At 42.4% G+C, this 25,099-nt stretch overlaps 1 protein-coding gene across 3 annotated transcripts in view; it reads right to left on the bottom strand.

Moving 5' to 3' along the window:
* WBP1L (WW domain binding protein 1 like) overlaps nt 1–25,099 on the bottom strand; it is a 60,510-nt gene that overhangs the window by 23,904 nt on the left and 11,507 nt on the right. Inside the window, exon 1 of one of the 3 annotated variants that reach the window (XM_030030276.2) lies at nt 1,164–1,453. The exons of 1 other annotated variant lie outside the window; for it this stretch is intronic. In XM_030030276.2, the coding sequence (XP_029886136.1) occupies nt 1,164–1,263 (100 nt within the window). In that variant the 5' untranslated portion in view covers nt 1,264–1,453. Of the gene's footprint in view, nt 1–1,163; nt 1,454–25,099 lie in introns of those variants that run through there. One more of the 3 variants, XM_030030279.2, reaches the window with a different exon arrangement.

Consider the following 25,099-nt stretch of genomic DNA (forward strand, 5'->3'; position numbering starts at 1 on the left):
TTCAGCCTTTGTGCCCCAAATTTCCCTTGGTTCAGTTCTGAGGTTTTTAGGGGAAGTCTCTTTGCCCTGAGTGCTAGCAAGTGAACTGTTATTATAGCTATCGCACTCAATTAGAGAAGGTCATTGTGCTAGAGGTAGTTTCTTATGTAAAACTGTTTTCAGTTCAGCTGGGGCGGGGAAGGGGCCTGCATTTCACCAAAAACTGAACTGATAAGGAAAAAGAGACAGCACTGTTTACTCAGCAGTGTGCTTAAGTCCTTTTGCCTTCATTTCTGAACAACTGAAAGTAGGTAGTTTAAAACACGCTACAGTCTAATCTTGGATTTTTAATTCTAAATTAGAAACTGCAAGCAGCACTCTGATATCATGCAATATCTATTTATTGTGGATTACAGATCCCAGCAGTGCTGGGAAGAGTTTACAGTTAGATTCCCCTACAGACGTGCCTCCCAGACCAAAAAAAGGGTTTGCTCTCCCCAAGCCTAGGAACACATAGTTGGCACCTCCTCCAGTGGGGAGCAGCTGGGCAGTTGCTACTGTTTCTCATTCCACTCGACATTACCAGCTATTAAGTTATCACAAGTTTCTTGTTCAAGCTCGAACTCTCCCAGAACAATTAAAAAGTCACCAAGCTGGGGGTCACAGCCTGTTGCCATTTTCCATTTGGTGACCTTTGTCAGAGATTATATATATACACGTGTATATATATAAAATGTCTCTTTTTTTTTTCTTAAACCAAAGTTTAGCACTCAAAATACTGCCAGCACAAGAAAATGGTTCAAAGTTTGCCATGTATTTAAGCAATGTAAACACAATTCCATATTAAGAAGTGTGGAAAGTACCCTAAAACCCAACCAAACAAAAACCACACAGGAGCATGACACAAAGAGCCACTCTGCCGCAAAGCCTACAACAACAAGAAGAGAGTTTCTTTCCCCAGCTTGCAGTTTTGCTCCTTCCTCGTTAATAAAAGGCGGCTCTCACGCTACTGCGCTCCCCGATCAAACGCCATGGGTGGGGAAGCGCTCTTTGTACGGTTCCGTTTGGGGAAAGTAAAAAATCATTTCCTTGGGGGGGGGGGGGGGGGGGGGGAATAAAAATGAAAGCCACCAGTCACATCCTCCACCTGAGCGAGCAGCTCCCACCGCACCGAAGCCGGTTACCTGTCTGAGACCCAGGAGGAAAGGCATTCTGCAGGCTCATCCTCCGCACCAGCACATGGGAAACCAGGGATTTAAAGCCCCACAGCGACCATTTCCTCATCTGCTGTGGGCAGCCCGCTCCTCCGATCCTATTTAAACCAGGGCTTCCTCGGCTGGGAATGCAAAGTAAACAGGGTCCTGGGACACTGCACGCACTCACTGGCTCCCCCTCCTCCTCCTCCTCCTCCTCCTCCCCCTCCCCGTGACATATCTCAGACGCAGCCCAGCCGGGGTGTTTGCAAGAGGGAAATGACATCAGGTCGGGCAGTTCTGAAAAAAATAACCAAAAAAAAAAAAAAAAAAAAAAAAAAAAAAAAAGCCCTGAACCTTAAGACAGCTGCTGGGTAACACCAGGCAGCTTGCTGCAAACGGGAGCTGCGTGCAGCTGGGCAGCGCTGCCTGTGCGGACCCTGGCAGGGAGCCGTGGAGGAGCAGAAGCGCTCTCCTCCCTGCTAACTGGATGCCGCAAGTGGAGGGGAATCTATTAAAAACGTTGGCAAGAGCCGACAGCTCCTCAGTCGTGATTAAACCTCGCTAAGCAAAAATAGACATTTAATCTATTTTTGAGGAGAAAGCTAAGTTTGATGCTGCTTGCTGAACTGCACTGGAGCCCTAGGAGCAACCACCATCGCTTCTCCGAGTACCTCCAGACCCCGGCCAGGGACCTGGGTAAAGCCTTCACAGAGCCAAAGCACTCCCATGCCTTCTTCTGCCTACCACCATGGCTCCATTTTTTCTGAGCACTGTTCAACCCTCAGCCTCCCCAGACAACAGCCATCCCACTAAAGAAACAGCAACAACTCCCCTGATTTCAGCAGGATCAGGACCGGGCCTCCCCAGGATCAGACAGGTGATGGGAAGACATTTTAATCCACCTCTCCCCAAGGAAAACGTGACTAGCCCTGACAGAAGGTTTCCCATTCTACTTGAGCTCATTTCAGATTTTCATGCCAAGGGGCAATTAAGCCTTATAAACAAATTTATCATCTGGTGCCCAGGATGGCATGTCTTGTTTGTCCTCTCCTAAGCAAGGAGTACAGCAAGTTCCACAGCCGTGTAGGAGATGACACTGCAGAAGGTAATCTAAATTTAACTCCCTTTTCTACCTCCACTTTGAAAGTTCAGCAACCTCTTTTTTTCCTGCTTCTCTTTAATCAGCAGCTGTCCTCGTCTGTCGGGGGGGACTGGGACACCACCGCCACTCCCACATGCCCCAGCAGCAGCTCCACGGGTATTTGACAGAGGGGCAACTCCTGTTGCTTTTGGCCTCTGGCTTTTGGAGCCTGACACGTTAAAATATTTGGCGAGGGAAAGAATATATTTTTTTTCCATAGAGAGTTGACCGAATCCCTTTTTTAGTAGCAGTTTTAACAATAATTTTAGGACTTCAGAAGAGAGAGAGAGAAACCACATATAATTCTTACAGATGCTACTTTGCAACAGCAGGGAAAAAAAAAAGGGAAAGGAAAAAAAAAACCAACACAGAACAGACCTCCCCCCCGCTCCTGACAGCCAGATAGCTTGCAGCAGTGTCAGAAAAAGACACCCATTTTCCACATGCCAAAACCCCTCAGTGACCGCTGTTGCTGCCTCCTCCCTGCCCAGCCCAGGGTTGTTTCCCAAATGAGAACCCCACTGTGGGTGTCCTCTACACGATTAGGCTGTGAGACTATACACAAGTATTACTTGTTTTTACACCAACTTAAAGCCACCATATAAACTTGCCATTTAAGGTAAGCACATCTCTGTTTTTCGTAAGAGAAAACAGGCACATAAGTAATTTCCTGGAGGATACAAAACATCAGCATTAACTAGCATCAGCCAGGCAACGGGATTTTCCAGCTTTTGTGCTTTTGGATCAAACTCTCAACCTTTGCTTTTCCAATTCTATGGACAAACAGCAGTGATATAAAAGGGCAGCTTTCTGTTTTAATAATCTGTTCTGTGGCCTCACGCTGTCCTTTGAAATACTGATTTTGGCTGTTGCTATCCAGAGCCCTGGACTAGGCAGATCCCAGGGCTGAGCCAATGCAGCAATTTCTAAATCCCTACTGTCAGAAAGAATCTAACTTTAACCACCCGCCTCTCCCCCAGCACATACTCAAAAGGCGAAGTGTCATTCCAGATCTAAGACAAGTTGTGAAGGACTATCAAAGGCAGTAACTTAGTGGAAAAGCAAAAGCATCCTAATTTACATGTGAATTTAGCAATCCTGGAAAGACTGACACAAAAAAGGTGGTTTGCAAGAGGCATTACCACATTTGACTGCGGCAGCCACCCTCTCTTGCAGTCTCTGAGTGACAGCGGCCAGTAACACGCTCCACAAACTCTGCTGTAGGTGACTATGGAAAAAACCCTGAAGGGGGCAAAAAAAAAAAAAAAAAAAAAAAAAGCTGGACAAGTTAGCTCATACCCTTATAATACCTTAATCAATACACTTAGAGCCTTTTCAAAACACCTAGGTTCTCCTAATCATTGCAATTTCTTTGGATATTCCAACTGGTACTATTTTACGCCCTCCTCTTTTTTTTAAGTTCTTGCCTCAATACTTTGTCTTGTGGCAATGAGTTTCTTAGTGGTTGTGAACAAATAGTTCCTTTCATCAGGAGTGAATTCACTACCTTCTAATCTGACTTTCATATTATTAGCAGGTGGGAACAGAAGTCCCCATCCATCTTCTCACCCATTCATTACTCTGTACCTGTTAGCTATCTTCTTATAAAAGATATCAATCTTCCCTATCCTCTTAACGTAAAATCTTTTCCCAAAGCCTTCACCTGCTTATTGTCCATTTCCAAAACCTTTCTAATTTTCTACTGCTCTCCACTTGGGGGAAACCAGAGCTGAAATAATAATTATTTTAATGAAAGCAAGAGCAGCTCTAAGGCAGGCTCAGCATGGGTCTCACCTCCTTTATATGAACCTGGAGTTTAACATCTGCAAAAGCCACCCATCTATGACACAAGAGTGTGTCTATCCAAGCTATCAACCAACAGAGCAAACACAAGTTTTTAAAGTTTGTCTGTAGATGAATCTCTTGAGGGCTCTGAAAAGTCAAGGCTAATGTCAGGACAGATTATGGGATCTACATTATTTTGAAAATTTGCCTGTTTAGGCAGCCACCAAGCATCCTTTTTTGGCATGTCAGTGTGGATCCCACTACAGGATAACGGCGAGCAAGTTTCTTTTGAAAAAGAGGGAATAAAGACCTCTAGGCTTTATCAGTCCGTAATACTGCTTTCCTGAACATGCCATCTGCCCCAAACATGGATGTCAAGCAAAGGATGCTGCTTGACATCTTCACAAGCCTAACACACTGTGCCTCGTGACCTCAGATATTAGCATGCAACTGAAGTAGATGACGGAGGTTGTTTGGGCCATTTTAAAGTTGCTTTCCGTGTTTGATGGGAGATACTTGCAAGCAGGTTTAGTAACCCAGCAAGAATCAATCTTGATACCCCCTGAGGAAACAGCTTGACCTTTAGATGATCCAGTTATGACAACACTATTGGAACAAAAATTGAAGTTGCCCAGCTCAAATCTGTCAGGCTTGAAGCACAAGGCTACTCTCAGTTGCTCCATTGTTAGAGTCCTAGGCAGGGAGAAGTTTTGAACAGTAAATATGGGTGGTGTGTAATATCCCCTCAATTAAACCTTAATACCGTGGTTCTGCAGCTATATATATATATACAGATTGACCATAAAGTTGGAACAATTTTATCTAATGACTATTCCATTTGCCCCAGTGCACTCTGTTATTTTCATGTCGGTAACAGGAGCATCCCTGGAGCATCAGCTATCCATTTTCATTAGTCAGCCCACAGCCCTGAGTGCTAGAACTGAGACTATACAAGTCTGCCAGGCACTCGAAATAAAGTGTGAAAGAAGCAACCTGAATGAGGGTGACTTTATCTTTGCCCATCCTGGAGGTGGCTCTGGGAATAAAGAAAAAAGGGAAAGAAACATACAGAAAGGCATAAAACCAGATCTGTTTCTCTAGAATAAGACAACATCCAGGAACAACCAAGCTCTATCTGCCTTGACAGCAAATGTTCTGAAGGAGCTTGTTTGCTAGCAAAACCAATCTCCATTGGGAGATCACCAATGCTGGAACAGCAATGCAATGCTAGATCTGCCTGGAAACCATTTCTGGCTGGCCATCTGCCCGCAAAATCTGCCCACTTGTTGTCGATTCCTGAAGAGTGAAGGGCCACTTCCCTACCCTAACGGCACAATTACAAGAACACAATGACTTTCCAATATGAGGACCAGGTGCCCCGGGTTCACGTAACATATAGCATTGGCACTGCCTACAAAGAACGTCATCAACAAATTCCAGAGGACAAACAGGAACAGGTCAGTCTGATAATTTCCCAGTACCTACAGGACCGGGAGTATCGACTCTATTGCTTAGGGGACACATGGTCCAAAACAAACCTTTCAGACCCCTTGTGTCTAATACTACTGTATTATTTAGGAGTGGGGTAAAGTGGGTCCCCCGATTTTTATGCAGTTCAACTACGAAACAAGGACACTGAAGTCACTTGCACTTACTGCTTTTCAGGCCAGACAGACTTAATCATTGTTAGAGAGAGCAAAGAATAACTGCAGGAAAAGACACCATACATGTTGGAACTGGCTTGTGAGCCAGTGCTGCAGCCAGTCTGCTGGATCAATAAATTTTAATGTGCAATGAAGCACAAGGGCTTGTAGTGGTTAGAATGTGTCCTTGGGCAGGTCCCTCTTCCCTGCAGCCTGTCACCACTTCTGTCAGCCCAGTGGTTTAGAAGTGCAAGAAACTTTTGCAGCTTACTAAGTCAAGATAAGCAAATAGGGACAGTGCATTTCAACCTCAGTGCTGTCACCTATCTTTTTCTCAGGGTAACTGGTTAACCAGGGAGGAAAAGACTGCGCACTTCAAAACATACTCAGTGTTGCAGAGAGTCCCAACGGCAACAACTCTTGCTTGATTCCAATCAAATCTTGATTCCAGTCGAATCCTGAACAGCAACTGTCAGCCAAGCAGGCAAGTGCAAACATGCGCCACATCCTCCACCTGAAAGCCACGCGTGAGCCCTGAACCAAAGTAGGGGGCATTGCAGAGGAAGCCACTACCCACTCTGTCACCTGGTATTTCAGCAGGAGCCTGTCCTCCTCTTCAGTTTTCATATGTGGGTGAAGAAATACCAACAGTAAAGCACTTTCCTTTGCGCTTTTGTAGAGCAAGCAATCCCTCCTTTGAAGCTGCTGTCTGTATTAAGCTATCATAAGAAGGGTACTCAAGAAAGGGCAGGGAGTGGACAAGGGGTGGATGTGGAAGGGATACCCAAGAGGAGTCCACTCCAACACCCATCTGACAGAAGAGACAAGAGAGGCCACATCCAGGCCGTTCCAGACACTCCTACTCACTCTGCTGTTTAGCTGATGGGAGAGTGGTGGCAATGAAAAGTCCAGACTCCTTCTCTGAGACCAAAATAGTTTTTGCTAAGTGTAGCTTGAAATTTCCAGCCCTCAGTGACATTGTTTCCCACTGCTTTTTCCCCAAGGAGAAGAAAATGATAGCCACAGGACCGGCACGCTTTTCTTCACAGCAAGAGTTGTAGCCAAGCCAATGTAATTGTAACACCAAAGACTATTTGCATCATCTATTTTGTATGACCACCGTTTCAATACCCAGGCCTGCCATTCAGGCCCAGAAGTCTTAAAAAGCTTTAAAGTCCTTCACCACTGAGGCAGAGGGGGACTAAGGAGTTGAAATTGCCCTACTGAGAAGTGACACTAAGTACTTCAGTGCACATAGGATTGATTCTGCCTCTTTAGCATTCCCACGTTTTCGGCACCAATGTCAGGCTTCAGTTTTCGTCTGGAGTGGGTAATGAAGTCATTGGAAAGCCTACTCAGCTTTCTCTGAGCCTGCTGGCAGGGGGAGAAGGAGGAGGGAGGGGGGAGTTCAGCTGTTAAACATTTGACAAGACTGTCTCCAGGAGGGCTAGTGTGTCCGGGGTGGTACAGGGACACTAGCCTGGCTCCTTGCTTTTTGGCACTACAGCTCTTGTTTTCCTTATGTCCGTGTACACAAACAGGACCTTTGGTAACGGCTCAAGAGAAGATGATCTGCTCTAGACAGGGAAGAAGGCAGAGCCTGCAGACAGTAACAGGATCCCCCATACATGGAATCAAGACGCTAAGCGTCTGTTCTAGTTTCAGAGTCTTGCACCATGTGGGTACCAAAAATACAGCCTGTGTGTGTCCTTTGGTCACATCATCATAGGAGACAGCATTGTTCCAAAGCTGCTTACCAGCACAACCTTGATGGAGATCTTAGATGCCCTACTCTTAGAAGTGCTATTTGTTTTCTCTCCAAATGACAGCAACTCACTATTTTTAGTGTTCATCTCATGTCTGCTTGGCACTTCCCTTGGGCCTTACCCTTGTTTCACAGTGTTGGTGCCAGCTCCCACGAAGCGTTTTTTTGGTGCCAGAGGGGCTGATGCCAAGTCTGTCTGTCTTGATGCCAAAATGGCAGCTGGCTTTATTGTTGAGACAGGATTTGCCAAAGCTAACAGCACTAGTGCTAACAGCACTAGTGCTGGGGTGAGTAGCATTGATTTTAAGGCTTTCTTCCTCCTTACTCTTCTATTGCGTCTAGATTTCATGGGATAATGCTGCTCCAAATGACCTTCTGGGGTCCTAGAAGACGGATTTTTCATCAGGGTCTAAGGCAGCAGTCAGTCTTAACTCAGAGGTCCTCAAAGAGAAGGATACTTATATACATGGAGCAATTATCTGGGATGCAGCACTGCCACTGTGGGGCCCAACTACACAGGACCAAGCCCCGCTACAGATCAGGCAGGGTTTGATCTCTTGATCTCTCTCAGCCTGCAAATGTGTTTAAAAGGAATCTACCACAAAAACAGAGAACCCGCTGAAGACAAGGGCAGTTACATGGCATTTCATCACCAAGATATACCCAAGACAGAAGTCTGGAGCTGGAGAGGAGGGTCAGGGACCAGCCAAATTGCATCACATTACCATGACCAAGACGACAAAACCCAAGAAAGGTCATGGCCATTTGCACTCTCACAACTGCCACTCTGTGAAATGCTACCATTCAGATAAAATCCAGTCTCGCACATGAGGCACAGGCATGTTGACCGTGGGAAACACCCACAGAGCTGTGAATAGATAGCACGTGATAGGTAATCACACATGTACAGAAGCATGTAATCTGAAGTAATGGTATCCCGGCAAATTAGGAGTATTTTGATGTTAACCTCTGCTACTTTTCTTATAAACCTAAAAACCACGCCTTGTTCAGAAATAGCGGTGTCAAATGGGCATCCAATCGCCCAAAGATGCTCAGCTCTTTCTTCAGGAACGGTGCAGTTAGTTAACCTGTCAAGAGGTAGACAATTGGTTAAAATGGCTTTCTCATCATGTAAGACTTCGCTGAGGGATCTGTTATGCATACAGCCTGGTCAGATCTTTCTGAAGTTTGTTGATCTTTTCTGAACTTAAGTTTACATCTTGAACAAATTTAGAAAAAGCCCTCAAAATCCCAGCAGTCTTGTTTTCCTCAGCTCATTTTACAAGAAAGAGGTTCTTTTATTGAGTTCTGAGAATTAAGTTTCTGTTTCCAGCAGAACACCACTTCTATATGGCCCGTACCCTTCTTGAGAGAAACAGATTTTCTGGGAAGTCCTTTAGGAAAAAAGAGACATCAGCAGCTGCCTCTTTCCAAGCACCCTGCTGGATATTATGGTTCGATGTTATACAGCAGAGCAATATCGCATAGGTTATGCTGAGGCAAAGAAACGTCCTCAAACTGCCCTATATACGTACAGCCTCAAGCACTTTCCTACTATTATCCCCTGGACTTTACACTCCAGGCCCTGCCATGGCACCTACATCCCCATAGGTGGGTTCTGGGTTGCACAGATGACTGGGTTTGTGGTACACAAACCACAAACAACTGGTTTAACCAAGCCTTCTTCCTCTTAGAAAATACACGTGGATCACAATGTGGCACTCCCAAAATTAAAGGTCTGTCAATTAACCCAACGGGCTGTACAGTACCTAGAGTTTTACAGGATTTCTGTTATCTAGCAGTAAAGCAAACTCATCTGAACTGCTACAGGTAGGCTGAGGCTCATAGTTTGTGGTTAGAGCCTGGCACAAATATAAGGAAAGCCCTTCCACATGGCATGGTCTGACTAGCAAAAAGACAGGAAGACTTCTCCTTTTCCAAAATGAAGAGCACTAAAGATCATGTACATATATCTTCACATAACCAAAGTGAAGAATTAAAGAAAACCACAAGTTTAACTATTAAGAAAGCTCAATACCACAAGCATTTACAAGATCACAGCACAACAGTATTAAAGACATCACTTTTAAATCACTAGACAAAACTCTAAGAGCACTATGAGATCTTAACCTCCATGGTTAAAAACTTCTTTAAACATGCAACTTTAGGGAAAACCACTTCAGAAAGCCTCATCTTAAACACAAGCTCGTCTTTTCTAATTTCAGTTACCATGTTGCTTAGGATTTCTCCAAGTACTTGGAAGAAAAACATGAACTCATCTCTATTTTGAAATGATGAGTAAACAAATATAAGGAATAAACAAACCAGCACAGCATATGGTTAAGTGCAGTTTCAAGCTGAGTTTACCCATGTCTGTGAAACAGCAGGAAATATCAAGACCTTAAAGCGTACTCTCTCTCCTGTTGTAGTACTGGTTCTGCTTTGGCCCATGTCTTTACCAGGAAGACAAGAAAAGCTCCCCAAAGGGCCACACACTTTGTTGCTCTGGTGACCAGAGAGGAGAGTTTTTGGGATTGCCTCAAACAGGAGAGCCCTCAGAAAGCATGATCTACACAAAGCAGAGAGCTCACAAATGTAGGTTTCCAGGTACAAATAAAGTTGGTTTGATCCAAGCATATAGGACAAAAAATTCAATGCCTCCCATCACCAGCTCCTCATCCTGCTCCATTTTCCCTCTCTGCAGCTATTTTCCCTAACCGTAAAACGGGGAGAGTGCCAGAAAGTTGTTTGAGATATTACAACCATTGGACTCTAAATACAACTAATTGTTATTCCTTCTATGCCTAGCAGAACTGCCACCGGTTACCCAAATATTTCCTGTTGGGCTCAGCTCATCTGGAGGCCACCCCTGGGACAGCCAGCAGTTACGTAAGGAACAGGCGGCTGGGAGGAAGCAATGTCCGAGTGTCATGTTTCAGCATCAGCCATGGCATTACGCAGTTTGCACTTTGCTTAAGCATTAAAAGCACTGGTGGCATCTAGAATCACAGCCAGTTTCTAAATTTCAGTGACACACCTGCAGGCCAGGTGGTTTTGCCATTCCAAGGGCAGATACCTTCAACAGCCCACCGTCTTGCTCCCCCACCTTCGTTGGTATCTGCAGGGTTTCCCCCTTAGGTATATGGGCCATGTGCTCCCCTTGTGTGCATAAGCATGCTTTATTTCTTATAGTTCAATGCCCAATAATTAAAAACTCATTTCAGCTTTATCTTGGGAAGAAATGCTGATCACCATAACCTGCCTTTATGGGTATTATCTTATCCCAACTGCTATAATTTCCATTAGTGCTTGTTATTCCACTGGCAGATAAAGCAAACACTCCCCTGGCTGTAGCAGGGCTGAAGGAGTACAGGGTGACCCGTGCTGCTTTACCTCTTTCACACATTTCTCTGCAGCAAGGTTGCAGGCTACGGAAAAGAGAGAAGGCTAAGCACTTGCTTTCTTCTTGCTAAAGTCTGGCTTCCAGACATGCATTTGCTCTAGATCACATTACCAGTGGCCTCTTACTCCTGCAACCATTGTTTTCTTTTAAATTCTCCCATAGCATAAACCAAATAGTCCATATGCATCTGTGTAAAAAAAACAAATCAAAACCTGATTGACATCCTACCTTTTTACAGGAAGGTAATTGGTGCTAATTAGCATGACTGCAGTAAAACAGTAAATCTTAAAAAAAAAAAAAAAAAAAAAAACCAAAAGCCCCCCCCCCCCCAAACTGTCAGAAGCCAGTTATTTTCTTATTCTTCAAAAGAAGAACAATATACATGTCATCCTCAGCACTCAGAAAGCTCAGACCTGTGGCTGACTGTTGAATGAAGAAACTCTAAGGAAATATTTTCAGTTTTTAGAAATCGTAACTTCTGACACATCATAGGCTCCTACAGTAGTATTTTTCCCCTGAAGCAGGTAGTTTGGGGAGTAGGAATTCTGAACATCTCCTTTGGAAAACCAGGACCAACCCTCCTTTCCTGGAAACAAGCGAGAAAACTGCCCACCAATTTCATCACAGAGACCCAGTCTGCACCTTGTAAAGTCATCAGACCATTGAAAGAGACATCTTCCAGGTAAACATACATAAAGAACTTAGGGACAGACAGCAACATTTGTGAGCAGGATTTAATTACAGATTTAATTACAGACTGGCCATTGGACTGCCCTCCTTTCAGCACTTGTTCCTTAACACAGGCTTCAAACGTCAGGGCTGTTTGAAAATGAAAGATGCAAACCCAGAGGCTCCAGGCTGAAAGGCTTCTCAAGAAGTCACCCTGTCAAACTGCTCTAGGAACAATTCACTGCACCCAAAGCGTCAACATTTCTCTAACCTATTCTTAAGGTGACTGCAATCACTACTGTTCCCACCGCTTCAACAGGCAACGTGCTCCTGTGCTCGATGTTATTCAAAAATGAGGATGTTCTTTCCCATTAACATTTATTCAGGCTTTAGTGCAAGATAAGGCAGTAACTTCTTCTTCTCCACTAAAAACAAGACAACTAATCACAGTCATCTTCTTAACTTAGCTCACCTGGAAAATTGTTCCATTCCTCTATAAGCTCCTTTCAGAAGACAAAAGTCTTTTCTTCATAAACTACAAGGATTAAATCATAGTTGTACTGCTTTTCTCAGTCTGCAACTTAAACCCATCTTAAAATGTGGGATCCAAAATGGTGAGTATCACTTACTAGCACGGAGTATTACCAAATACCTGTATAGGACACTTCTATTACCATATCATTAAAGATTTGGTGGATTTTTTTGCAACAACCACACTCAACTTCTGATACATCCCCAAATCCCAGACTCCCTCTATTTGACTTTCTCCATCCAATAAGTACTCTGCACTATTCCTTCAAGAAAAGTGAAACAGCTTCAGACTATTTCTTCAAGTTGCTCTACTGTCTTAAAAAAACATACACAATGCTCCATCTGCATCTCAAGTGCTTTCTCTTTGTCTGCCAAACTGTTGGCACAGAGGCAGAACAAACCCATCCAGGATCCCAGTCACCATCACAGACTACTCCTTAGCATATATTCCAGTCACTTAATGCACCCACTGCATTACTATTTAATCCTGAACACAGATCCCTACTCAGCAACCCATAACCAATGTGCTCCCTCACTCAGGTTGGGCTGTAAAACATCCATTGAATCAACCAAATTAAATTTTTTTTCCCCTCATCAGGCTGTTCCTGATAAATCCACACTGCTTGTTTCCTGTTGCCTTAGAGATGTTTATAAAGCCTTCAAGGATTTATTCTAGCACTTTACTAGAGACTGAAGCACTTCACCATTTTCTAACTTTTCCTTCCTTATTCTTTTCCTTTTAATTTGACCCCTTTACATTTAGTATTCATTTTAATGTGTGTAGAATTACAGCCAGGAGGTGCGTTGTTTTTTTTTTTTTTGCCCCCTCAAAAACCAGAAAAGCAGCAAACCCTTTCAGTCTATGTATCAGTTAGAGTTACTGTTTCCTCACTTTCCTCATTAAAATTTAGATGCCTTTTTTTTTTTTACATCTAACACTGTATTTGCAGAACCTTTTCTAAAGCCTTTGTGTGTTCCTGCTAGCTGCAATACAATTCTTACATCAAAGGTGAATTATACAAACAGTATAATGTTTTAGATGACTGAATTTAGCAGATGGTTTTAACATCAGCAAAAAATAATGCAGATGATAATAAATTTCAGGATCCCTTTAAAAGGCAGGTCTGGCATGAGAAAGAAAAACGTTAAGACTTTAAAAAACATATACCCCCATTTGTGGAAAGAATTCCAGCATAAACTGACAGCATTACTTTATCTTTTAGTGTCAGCACACAGTGGACTACTGAAGTCTAAGCTCACACTGAGTTGAACTCACCGTGAGGAAAAATAAGTGACCATCAAAAACGTCCCCAAATTCTTGGGAAATTCAAAACAAAGTTTCAATCAAAAAAGCTAAAGCAATCTTTTGTAAATGTAGAAACTTATTCATGAAATGGAACTTGTATCTGCCAAAGTGATCCAGCAGAACCAGTGGTATTCAGTGTGTCCACCATGCACCAAGAGACCCTTACAGATGCTTGAGGGATTCAATCTGGAGATCAGATCAGTAACAGAGGTGAATCATGCAGCTTTACTATTGGATCAAGCATGCTGGACAAGGTTTAGTTCTCTAATATGCAGTTAGTGTATGCTTGAGCTATGTAGTTAGAGAAAAGTCTTTAAGCTATTATTATGCCTTATAGTTGTGTAGCTCTGAACAGCAGCTGAGCCTCTGTACTTCTCCTTTCAAGGCAGGCTGGAGGAAGCGCAACCCTGCTGCTTCCTCATTAGCGTGAAGTACTGCTGTCAAATTGTCTGCAAGTAGCTTTTGAACTACCCTGAGGGATAACCAGACCTCCAAAAACTCAGCAAACGCATGGAAAATGCTCCTTCCTAAACTCCCCAGGAGCAGAAAGATGCACCAGTGGCTCCTACAGTCTATAAATTGCAACTAGCTTGCAACTGTCTGCTGCTTACAGCAGCTCTTGCCAGATTCTCATTCAGGTCCTCTACTTTTGCCTCTCATCTAGATGAGCTGGAAGAAATCTGGATGCACACAGTTGCCAAGGATGTCCCTTGTGAGTTGCATCCTCAGGTATGAGAAATGCCACTTAAGTCAGGGGTTTGACAGAGAGCCCAGGTCTTGCTGTAATGTGACAACTCTGCCAGAGCCATCCTGCCAGTCTATAAATCCCAGTATTTCGCACTTAACAGTGGAATCTGAAATAAGATTCTCTTCTGATGGACAAGCTGGTGGTCTAGAAGGTTTTTCTTTTATTTCAAAGCATTGCCCTAGGTCAGTTGACTACACAAGCAAGGAGCACAGGCACACACGCTGTTGATGTACCACTGTAGATGCCAAGCATTCAGTAAAGGCAGTAAATGCTAATGCCAGAACAAAAGACAAGACCATTTTCACAAGTACAAGAGTCCCCCCACAGACCCAGTTTTACATGGATTGTGCCTAGCACAAAACAGCCACTTTTTCATAGCAGAGACAGATTTATTCTTGGCAAAAAATTACATGGTGGGTCAGATCTCTCAGAGACACTCTGGCGTCTTCAAGAAAGGTCAAGAACTTCCCCCCCATAAAACTTACTGAGAAACAGAAATTAAAGGACTCCTCTCTCTATTCAATAGCACAGATTCAGACATTCTGTCAAGATCTGAACACTTTTGCCATGTCTTTTCCCACCACAGCCCCAGACTCAAAAGCATTCTTGAATATGAATGTTCATATAAATTTACCAAATTTGAGTCAGAAAGATTTTCCAATCACAATCTACATCTCAGCCAGCCAGCAAAAACATGAAAATCTGGCAACTAAAAGAAAGGGCATTACCCAGTATATTCCCCCCACATACAAACACTGAGAGCTGAATAAAAATTCGTTTTGTAATAATTTCTTCATGAGACAGTTGATCTTCAGTGATCTAGGAAGTTGTGGATAAACCTCAAGAACTGAGAATGTTTTTGGTGCATATTCTCATTTCTCCCCAGGGAATCTTGATCTTCAGAGGAATATTAACATGATGTAAAATATTCTGTGGACTGTTTATAACCTAATGACTCCACATGTAACCTTAAATGCCATTCTGCAAAGAGCCATGTTCAGCAATTCAAGCAGGAGAACGCTAGAGCCTCTCAGGCAGACGACTTCTATCGCTCTTCTTTTAGCTTTGTTCAAGCAATTTCACATAACACAGTTATCTTATACTGATATCACCAAACACTGCTCAGAATCAAGCTGACATAAAACTCATGGTTGCATTATTAACTAGTAAAATCATTCCAAGGACTTGTGTTTGGAAATGTCTGTTCACATGTACAGCCAAATCTGAAAATCCAGCTTCAGTTCTTACTTAAACATTACTTAATGGTTAAAACTAGCATTCTTCTGGAAAAGAGATTTTGAAAGAAATACTCTAATCCTTCATTAAAAGACAAACGTGAAAAGCATATGGTTCCCACTGGGTATGCTTATTGTAAATCAAGTTACCTTTCTGGAAACTCAATATGTATTTGCTAAATGAAAACAAAACATCTCTTATGGCTTCACAATTAGAATTTAAAAAGCCAGATGCTGCAGGAGTGAAGGTTTTCTTCACAATGTTAGTTTACCCAGTTATACATCCTGAAGGCTAAAATAAGTATTTAAGGAAGAAAGAGTGTTACAATCTGTGAAGTTAATATTTGTGTTAAAAATACTCATGGAAAAATCTAGCTGTTTGCTTTCCAGAAGCCACTATTTGGTCTCTTCTATTTTTCAAATTAGAAGAGGCCTTTGCAGAATTATAAATAAAACACTGAAAGCTCCATGTGACTTTCCCATATGCAGTTTTTCAACAGCCAAGTGATTTCCCCTATCCCATCCCCACTGTTTGCATACCAAGGCATGTTTGCCAAGTTTCAAGTAGAGAATTTTTAAGCCAAATTTGTAAAAACAAGATGATAAAGATTTTGTTAATATCCTTTGATCAGACATATACCTCATAAGACAAGTTAAACTGTGGAGGGAAGCAAGACAGGAAAAAGAAAGATCGTATGTTTTGCCATCAATTTACAAGGAATGTCATTGTGTTAGTATAGAAGATGTGGGAAATGGTGAGAATGCCAACATTAGCTTCTCTGACTTTTTGAGAGCAATCTATGTAGCCATCCCACTTCTGCACGTGTTCTAAGACAGAAAATACTCTCCACTCATTGAACAAACAAGCAGACCTAACACAAAAAGTGGAAGAGAAGAGTTAAGAGAACATCTCAGTTTTATTCCTCCAGGGCTACTGGCAGATACAGCAGACAGTAGGATTTTCCTGTCTGCTGCTTTCCTGGTTGCCTTCATTCCCACCACAATATCCAAATATCTGAAAGCCCAACATCCGAATGGCTCCAATGCTATGCATCACGTCCAAAAAGCTTGCAGAGGTGACCTGAAACCAGGCCTCCAACTTTCTGAAGGGTGGGACACCTGGCCGCATCTACAGGGAGCAACACAGCAGGTCATTCTGAGCCAAGAGGAGACCGCAGGCAAGGCTGAAGCACACATACTGGGACAACAGAAAGGATCCCCTGCCAGAGCAGCAAGCAGAGGGTGAAGTACAGAACTGGCAAGAAAGTCACCTGCCACATAACATTGAGACTGCCATGTTAGACTGAATGCCCCAAAGCAGAAGTCAGAGACGTATTCTTCCCAGGACACCAAAGTATTTAAGTATCTTTTTTTCAGTCTGAGCTGCAGCACAACATTCATTCCGACTGACCTCACTTTTCCCCTTGGATGAGGAACACACCCACAGTACTATCTTGATCAATGCAATCATAAAAGGTTCTTCACTGCAAGCAACAGTTCAGTAAAGCACACCTGGCAGCATGACAAAAACCCACACAGGGACACCTTGAAATTCTCATGTTCGATTTGACCTACATCAAATCTTACCAGTATCTAAATACTCCTTTGACAATGGGAGTGGAAGAGCTGTGGCTGCCGGCTGGTGATAACCTGCAGCTTCACTCTATGCAGCCCACAGTCTGTGTCATGAAAGCCTAGCATCAAGACTCAGTATGTTAAGACACTGCACGCACACCAAAGGGGTTTGAAAAGCCTGCTCAACCCTCATGAAAGAGGGTGCTCTCTGGCCCTACTTACAGCCTGAAAAGCGAGGGAAAAGAGGTTCTGTCTTTATTCTTTGCAGTCTTGTTTAGCCATGCTTGACGCCTGCATGCCTCCTAAGTTTACGGTTACTTCCTGTTGACAAATATGTTCTTCTGCAATCTATTTCATCTATTTTCAAAAAGACAGAAAACATTTTTTTAACATTAGCCAGGTTTTTTGCAAGACAAGTTATGGCCTTTATATGGGACTCCAAATAATTTGTGGTCCATTCTCAAACTGTACTGGACTTCATGTTTGGCAAAGTCACTGTTTTCTATTCTTTTCTTTTCCATCAGCAGAATAAGAATAGAATTTACCATATCAGAAGTGCAGTCAGTCATTAATGTTTATAGATAACATCTATTACTTGACACTATGCAAAAAATTTGACATGTACTTTCATGCTAGTTCAGTGTATTAATGTTTGTATATGTATTGAAAACAACCAGTATTCATACCTAAGTTAAATAAAAGATCACATGTTTCAGAAATGGACATCCCATGATTAAGTTATTTGCCTGTAATGAGGGAAAACCAATACAAAGTCATCCCATTTGTGAAAACTAGCAATTGTTGATGACTACCATATTTTTAGGGCCAATCTTCAGAGAATTATCAGTAGAAAAGTGGCACCTTCCTTTTATTTACCCCGTCCTAGACCAAACATATATTAAAAAAAAAAAAATCAAGATAACCATATTTTCTTTTACTCTTCCAGAATAACAAAGAAACTGAAAGCATAATTCACTCTAATAATTTTCTGTAAAGGAGGATTTCATTGTTAACTATAGTAAGTAAATACCAGATTTAAATTTTCTCTTGCAACTTGCCAATCTTGTCATGACTCAGCTTTAAAAAAAAAAAAAGTTTCCTTTGCACTTCAGTAACTTACCTCTTTTAGTCTCCAGCAAAAAGATGGATGATAATTTAGAGAGTCCTAGCCATGCACTGTTTCTGGCTGAAATCACAGTTACAAGCCAAAAAGCAATCAGAGACTTAAAATACAGGCAGAAATTGTTTAGTGGTTGGTATTCCTTTGCTAAGCCAGAAGTTCAATACTGCCTTTTTAAAGCAAATCAGCATCAAAACAGAGGCAGAAATATGCGCTCAATGCTTCTGACATAGTTGATCGTAACAGAATATTCTAAGTAGGAAGTCATAAATACATAGCCAACAGTCTCTGAGATAACCAGCAAAATGGTAGCAATAAGTGGCATCAGGAATGAAAATGAATGATCTCATAATTTCTCCCAAAGTGCCAAGAACTCAGACTTCCACATGACTGAAGGCTCTTTACAGAATATACACATATGAAAACGTATTAAGACCCACAGGACTGGAATCCCCATCACAAAGTGCCACATTGATAACTCAAGTTCTATGGGCAGTGGGTTTTTTTTTTTCATGTCATTAAGTATCTTTTTTTCCTGTCTCCACACCTCACAACCCACTTTTTGTGCCTCCAAATACTGACAAAAGTCATTAGCGATCTCCCATGGCAAGATATACTTGGGAAGCTATGCAACAGCCTTCGAGGTGGGGAAGCCAACTCAGATTCTAATTTCTCAACTCAGGAGCACAAAGAAACAGAATGCTTGTACCAGCTTTCACATCTCTCTTCTTCACATCTTGACGTCTCTGCTAACAGATTCTAACAACCAGGACACCAGAATTCATACTTCAGCAGCTTCAACATCTTTTCTGAAGGACTCCAGCTATTGATTCCTGATACGCTGCCAAGCTGGTCCCTGAAACAAGCCAGAGAACGCTCAGGAAACATTCAGGAAAAGGTTGGAAGTAAGAGGTGGTTGCAGGCGGATCCCAGCACAAAAGAGGTCAGCCCATGACTGCAGGGATTCACAAGGCTTTCCATATCCCAACTCATCTCAAAGAGATTGTGAGGACTTCCCAACTTTAGAATAACAAATCGACAAGGAGGAACCATGAAGCTGCGACAGCCCATGCGGCTGAAGCATTTCAAGCTCTCTACAGACTAGGGAATGTACAGTCCGATGAGTTATCCTAAGTACTAGATTTTAGTCTAAACTGAAGTCCACACTTCTCGACCAGAAACCTGAGATTAGAGGTCGGATTTAGAAGTGAAGCTTTATACAAAGATGCTGACATGAATGCTAGAAGAAACAAAAAAAAAACCCAACGAACCAGCCAACCAACCATCATTCTTTAGAAGAGCAGCTGCCTGGAAGAATTTAAGAAGTAATTTGTCCAAAAGTGTTTCAGTTGCCATTCAAAACACTCTCACATTGCATTTCCAATTTCAAAATCTCTTTCCCTTCAAAGTCTATGTCCTCCTATACTTTCTTCAAAGGCTCTTGCAACTTATAAGTCATAGGAAAGCACACCAAAAATATCAGACTTGACTAATGCATACGCTTTTCTGGTAGGTGAGGTCACCTTTCTGCATTACATCTTATGCAGCAAGCCACACACTCCTCTGGTAAGATGCTACCTTCACTCCTTCTAAAGCACCATGTATGTTGAAAAGCATATACAGATACTAACACAAGTCAAACAGGATTTTCTGCTATAGAAAAACCTGCTTCTAGTCTTTATTCTCCACTTGAACCCATAATTCTGAATAGCAAATGCTCTGTTTTTAGTTTAAGCAACTAAACATAAGTCCTGATGAAAGCCATTAGGAGTATAAAAATGCCCATTACCACTTTGGACTAGATTTGAACTGGTGACCTAATGATGTGACACTCAGTAGTTCTTTAACTATCTGTGATACCAGAGATTTGCATGAGCAAATACTTAAATCCCAGGAGATGGTACTTCCTGGTAAGAAAAAATGTTAGATAAATGAAATCTTCAGAAATAAAATTGCACAAATCTAGAATCTTTTAACAAGCAAGAAAATACAAAGAACAGTCACCAGATTCCTATGAGTTTCTGTAAGATCCTTATATTACAAGTACACAACACACAACTTTGTACCAGAAGTCAGTACTTGCAAAGCTCAGCATTCACTACTAGACTGGGGTAAACACAGCAAGTCCAAAGAGTCTCCCTTAGCTTTAGAAATGCACTAAAAATCAAGACACATTTTGAATCAAAATGCACAAATAATTTCACTTTCAGTCAATGTATTAAAAACTAAGATTTTTATGATATGTTAAACTGCATCATACCAAATATGCAGAGCCTGGCATCATAACACCTACCCTACCAGAACTATTCAGGGTCTTTGCAATCCATGAACCTTGCCTCAATATCCTGGTGCTATGCCTGCAGTGGTAGGTGCAAGTCCCAATGAGGCAAGCACGTTTCTCACCTGGTGTCAAAGAGGCATCAGCTGAAAGCAGCCACCAAATTTCCTCTTGAAGTGAAGCATCCCCTAATATTTTATTAGGTTGTAAAAATTTCACAATGGTACATCTGCTGGCGAGGCAGATAGAGCCAAAAGCACAATTAACAACTCCCATCAGAGGGTAGATCCTGTTTAACATTTTTAAAGAAGTATTGCATATGCGCATGTGCTCCATTTCATTGGAGAGTCTCCACACAAAGAACTCTCCACACAAAGAAATCTCCTGATCAACAGCAATACCTTTAATCTCCCTGACAAAAAATAATACTCCCTTGAATAGCCATCAGCCCCTCTCCCTGCACACATAAGTAAACTCAACCACAACTGTGACCATTCCTACAAAAAGGCTCTAGAGAAAAAGCATCTGTACAAACAACTTTCTGCCTGCCTGGGGGATGAGTCCTTTTGTTGGATTTGTTTTGAAGCTACAGATGCCCTATGCTCATTCAACCACCCTAACCATATCAGCCAAACACCTTATGCCATCCACATGAAGACAGTCACGTTCTCCAGTTTGTATCCAAGAGGTGTGCAGTTTAGGGCTTGCCAAGAATAGCTGTTTATCATAGTTAATTTTAACAATATCATACATAGCATTAAAATAGCTTCAAGAAAGGAAAGAAAAATGTAATATAAATAACAAAGGCAGGTGATGAATCTTCCAAAAGCAACCAAAAAGATCACAGTAAAAGCTTGTAAGGGTGAACAACCTGGTTTCATAAACATGCTTCTGATTAACCCTTTTGCAGCTTCAAAAAGATACGATCTCTGTTGTTGCTAAGCATGTCTGCCAGAGCTTGCCAAGGAAAGCATGAGCAAGCAGCTTCAAAGGCAGAATGACGTACCTATAGCAGTAAACCCTAATCCTTGCTGTGGAAACCGCGCAACTGAACTTAGTCATAGAAAATGGGATTAGAAATTCTAAAACAAAACAAGGAGTTGAAGGAATTAGCAGTCATCCCGAGATCATGTTGAAAATATTGAGCAACATTTAAATAATAACTGTTGTCAAGGTTGATAAAGAGGAGAGTAAAACTAACATCTTGCACAGGAAACCTTTAGTGGATGGGGATAGGAACAGGGTATCTGGGTCAGCCTAAAACCTTTCACACTGACCCTGGATTGTGGCTTGGCAAATAGTGGAGGTGCCAGAGAGCACCCCAGCCATCACTCCTAGAAATTCAAGTGCACAGAGCCCTAGCAAAAGGTTTCTGTGATTTGACCATAGGAGACATGGCATGGAATGAAGCAGATGGTGCTTTGACAATCAGAGTGATGGCTCATGTGCCACCTGCAGGGGCAGAGGGAGAGTATCCAGGAAGCAGTTTGGGAAGCACAGCACTATTCTTTCCACAGTTCATAATGTCATGCAAACACATGTATACAAGAATGTTGCAACTGCCCAAGTAACCGTCTTCACTAGTGTCATATAAAGCACATGGCAGAAATGCAGAGGTCAGGATTTCTGAGGCAATTCTCCAAGGAGACACAGTTAATGTGACTTTCTGAAGTTCCCTACATTTCTTGCACTGTAACTTCCTGGACAACAGCATCGCCTATTTTCCAGTGACTGGACCTAACCCAAATTACATGTTTACACAACCCACGTGAAATTCAGGTTTTGATGAATGTGTGTTTTCATTTTAGGACAAGAGCTGATTTTCTAACTCAAGACGATCTTTCAAAAATAAACCATGTCTGCACATAGGGTCAGGATGCCTAGAGAGATCCTAAAACAACAATTAGTTTAAGTGAGCTTCACTGGCCTTCTCACTGCCAAAGCAGCTTCATTAGCAAGTACCAAGTATTCAACTCCTGATCACTGCAACAGATTAAAAAAAAAGAGAACACAAAGACTTGCATCAGGAAAGGAAAGCAGTGGCAGGAACAAAGGAGACATGCAAGGAGAGAAAAGAATACCTTGAGAAAAAGAGGCAGACTGTCATGATCTGAGAGCTGATGAAATCTGCTCCCAGTCAACCATAAGGTACAAGCCCGCAGTCCGATGACAGAGAGCATATTCTCCCTTTGATCACTCTCCAGTGTCAATGGAAACCCATTGGGGCTTGAAGAGATATCAAGTCTTTGAGAAATTAATATCTAACCTAGCACACAGACCATTAATGGAAGTAGAAGTGGGTTTCCACCCCTCCTCCCCAGGCCCAGGACCAGCACTTCCATTTAATGAAGTGTGAGTGGTCAGATTTCAGTGACCTCCCTCTACTTTCTCTCTGCCCAGACATCAGGCTCTCCTTTCCTTTAGAAAGGCCTCCATGCCTCCCTCTCACCAAAATGAAAAGGAAACAGGACAAGATAGATACTAGGTACCACAGCTTACATGGAATTCATGCCAAGCAATACAGCACAGGGCTGTCCAAATTCATGGCAAGAGCAGAAAGGCTGTGTTATCTTTCATTTACCATTGACACTGCCATGCAAGTCTTTTCTCCCTTGCAGCCTCACAGATTCCAGCAGAGCCCTGCAGATGAATGACCTTGCAGCAACAACCAACGGTACAATATTACCAGGTAGTTTCCAAACCAAAGATTGTGGCAGTTTTGAGTGGAGAAGACTGGAAACTGCTTACCTAGACTCTCTACAGCGAAAGCACAAAGACACTCGAGGATCACCCTGTAGAGCCCCTCTGAAACCTCAAAGGTAACCAGACCTGCTCACGGACCCAGAGAAACTACGCAAAGATTGAGCTTCCACCAGCAGCAGTATCCTGATCAACTAGCAGAGCCTCTTTGCTATACTAGGACAAAAAAATTAAAAGAAAGGATAGTTAGGGCATTTCACACTCTGCTCAGTCTCTTGGAAGATGAAAGCAAATAGGGGATTTTTTTGTTTAAGTACTTGCTTAGAAGTTCGGGGGGGGGGGGGGGGGGGGGGGGGGGGGGGGGGGGGGGGAACCTCTTAGCTTTCCTTCTGTATTTAGGCAGAGACTTTTTCAGTATTTCCAGTGTTGCGAAATGGAAGACAGAAGAAAACAAATCTACTTTGACTACACAGAAGTGCCAACCAGAAAAAAAAGCCACAAAAGCTTGTATAAATACATGCACATCCCTAAAAACAGAAACACCTATCAAACAATGTTTAAAGTTTGCCCAAGTAAGAGTCTAACTGAACTCTCTGTACTTGCTGTTAAAAACAATTTTACTCAAAGTAATAACCAGGATTCAAACCAAGTAAGAAATAATGAACTTGTTTTTAATTGGTTTGCAAGAAACCCAATTTGCAAATGCTACCCTTAGCCAGCTATTGAATATACAAGTTGATAGAGCCCAGAAGGCACTGTGATGAGTGACTTAAGTGGAGGCACCCTACACCCACCAACATTCCTGCTGAATGAATGTGAAATCTGCAAGAATTGCTTTTATTTATCTTACTAAAAGCATTTCTTGGAAGGGCTGGGAAAATTTATTTCAGATGGATTTTTCAGCTGAGAACAAAGTTGTATTTATTATAATTATGCACTCTCCAGTGTGGCCTGCCTTGCTGAGAAAGAACATTAAATTCAGCTGTGCACAAATTCACGGAAGTGACCTTTTGAATGAAAATGCTGCAGCAAGAGACTTGCGGAGCATTCTCACTAAATAATAACCTACTGTCTGCGACTTGCAGATTACTGCTCAGACCACTGATTTCAGCTGCTACTTAGAGAGGCACAAGTCCCCATGAGGTCAATCAGCTGAGAATAAATTGTGTTTGCTGCAGATTATAATATGGAGAACTGTACTTGGGAAACTATTCATAGTCTCCAGTCCAATATGATTTTATGAACTTTTATTAACCATCATGCAGCAGCATAACCTTGCAAGGCACTTAAGAGAGGTCTTTTGTGCAGGACACCCACTATCTCATTTAAATAAGAGGATCAAAGGTGTTATTGACACAAACTGAACAAGCTCTCACTTTAATGAGAGCAACAAATGCAAGGATGAATACCCACCACCTGGGCAGAAGTACCCTGCTCCCTCTTTGTAGAAGGACATGAGGATTATCTGAAAGACTTGTGCTGTATGGAAAGCCCAAGCACCTGGGGACGGAGGCAGGTTAGCACTAAAGAACTAGGAAGTCAAACTAGAGTGTTCATTTCATGACCTAAATGAAAGGTGCAATGTAAAATAGCAAGAGATGCAAGACACGTGCTTGTTTGGAAATGGAGGATGTCCTTTTAGTGTGCAAATATAAAATGTCCTCCTTAGACACAGCAGATCATCTTACACTTTGCAGAAAGGTTGGGTATTATAAAAAGTATCCCATCCTGTAAAGAAGTTAAAACAGATGTCTGAGCCTTCCCAGCAGCTGGGTTGCTGGGTAGTCAAATTCCCTGCTGCCAAAGAAAGCAAGGCAAGCTTGCACGCTGACGTCCACATCTCAGGGGCAATTGGAAGCCACTCTGCCTGCCCAGCCCAACAACATCCCACAATGGACAGGACCTGCTGGCAACCTGCTCCAGGCTCCCTCTCCCCTTCACTCTCCAAGCTATGCACGGCAGGCTCTCGTGGTTCACGGCCATCCGGACTTTGGTATGCAGTTCAAAGATCTAGAAAAGAGACTA

The sequence above is a fragment of the Aquila chrysaetos genome, chromosome 11 (assembly GCF_900496995.4).
Source record: "Aquila chrysaetos chrysaetos chromosome 11, bAquChr1.4, whole genome shotgun sequence".
Lineage (NCBI taxonomy): Eukaryota > Metazoa > Chordata > Aves > Accipitriformes > Accipitridae > Aquila > Aquila chrysaetos.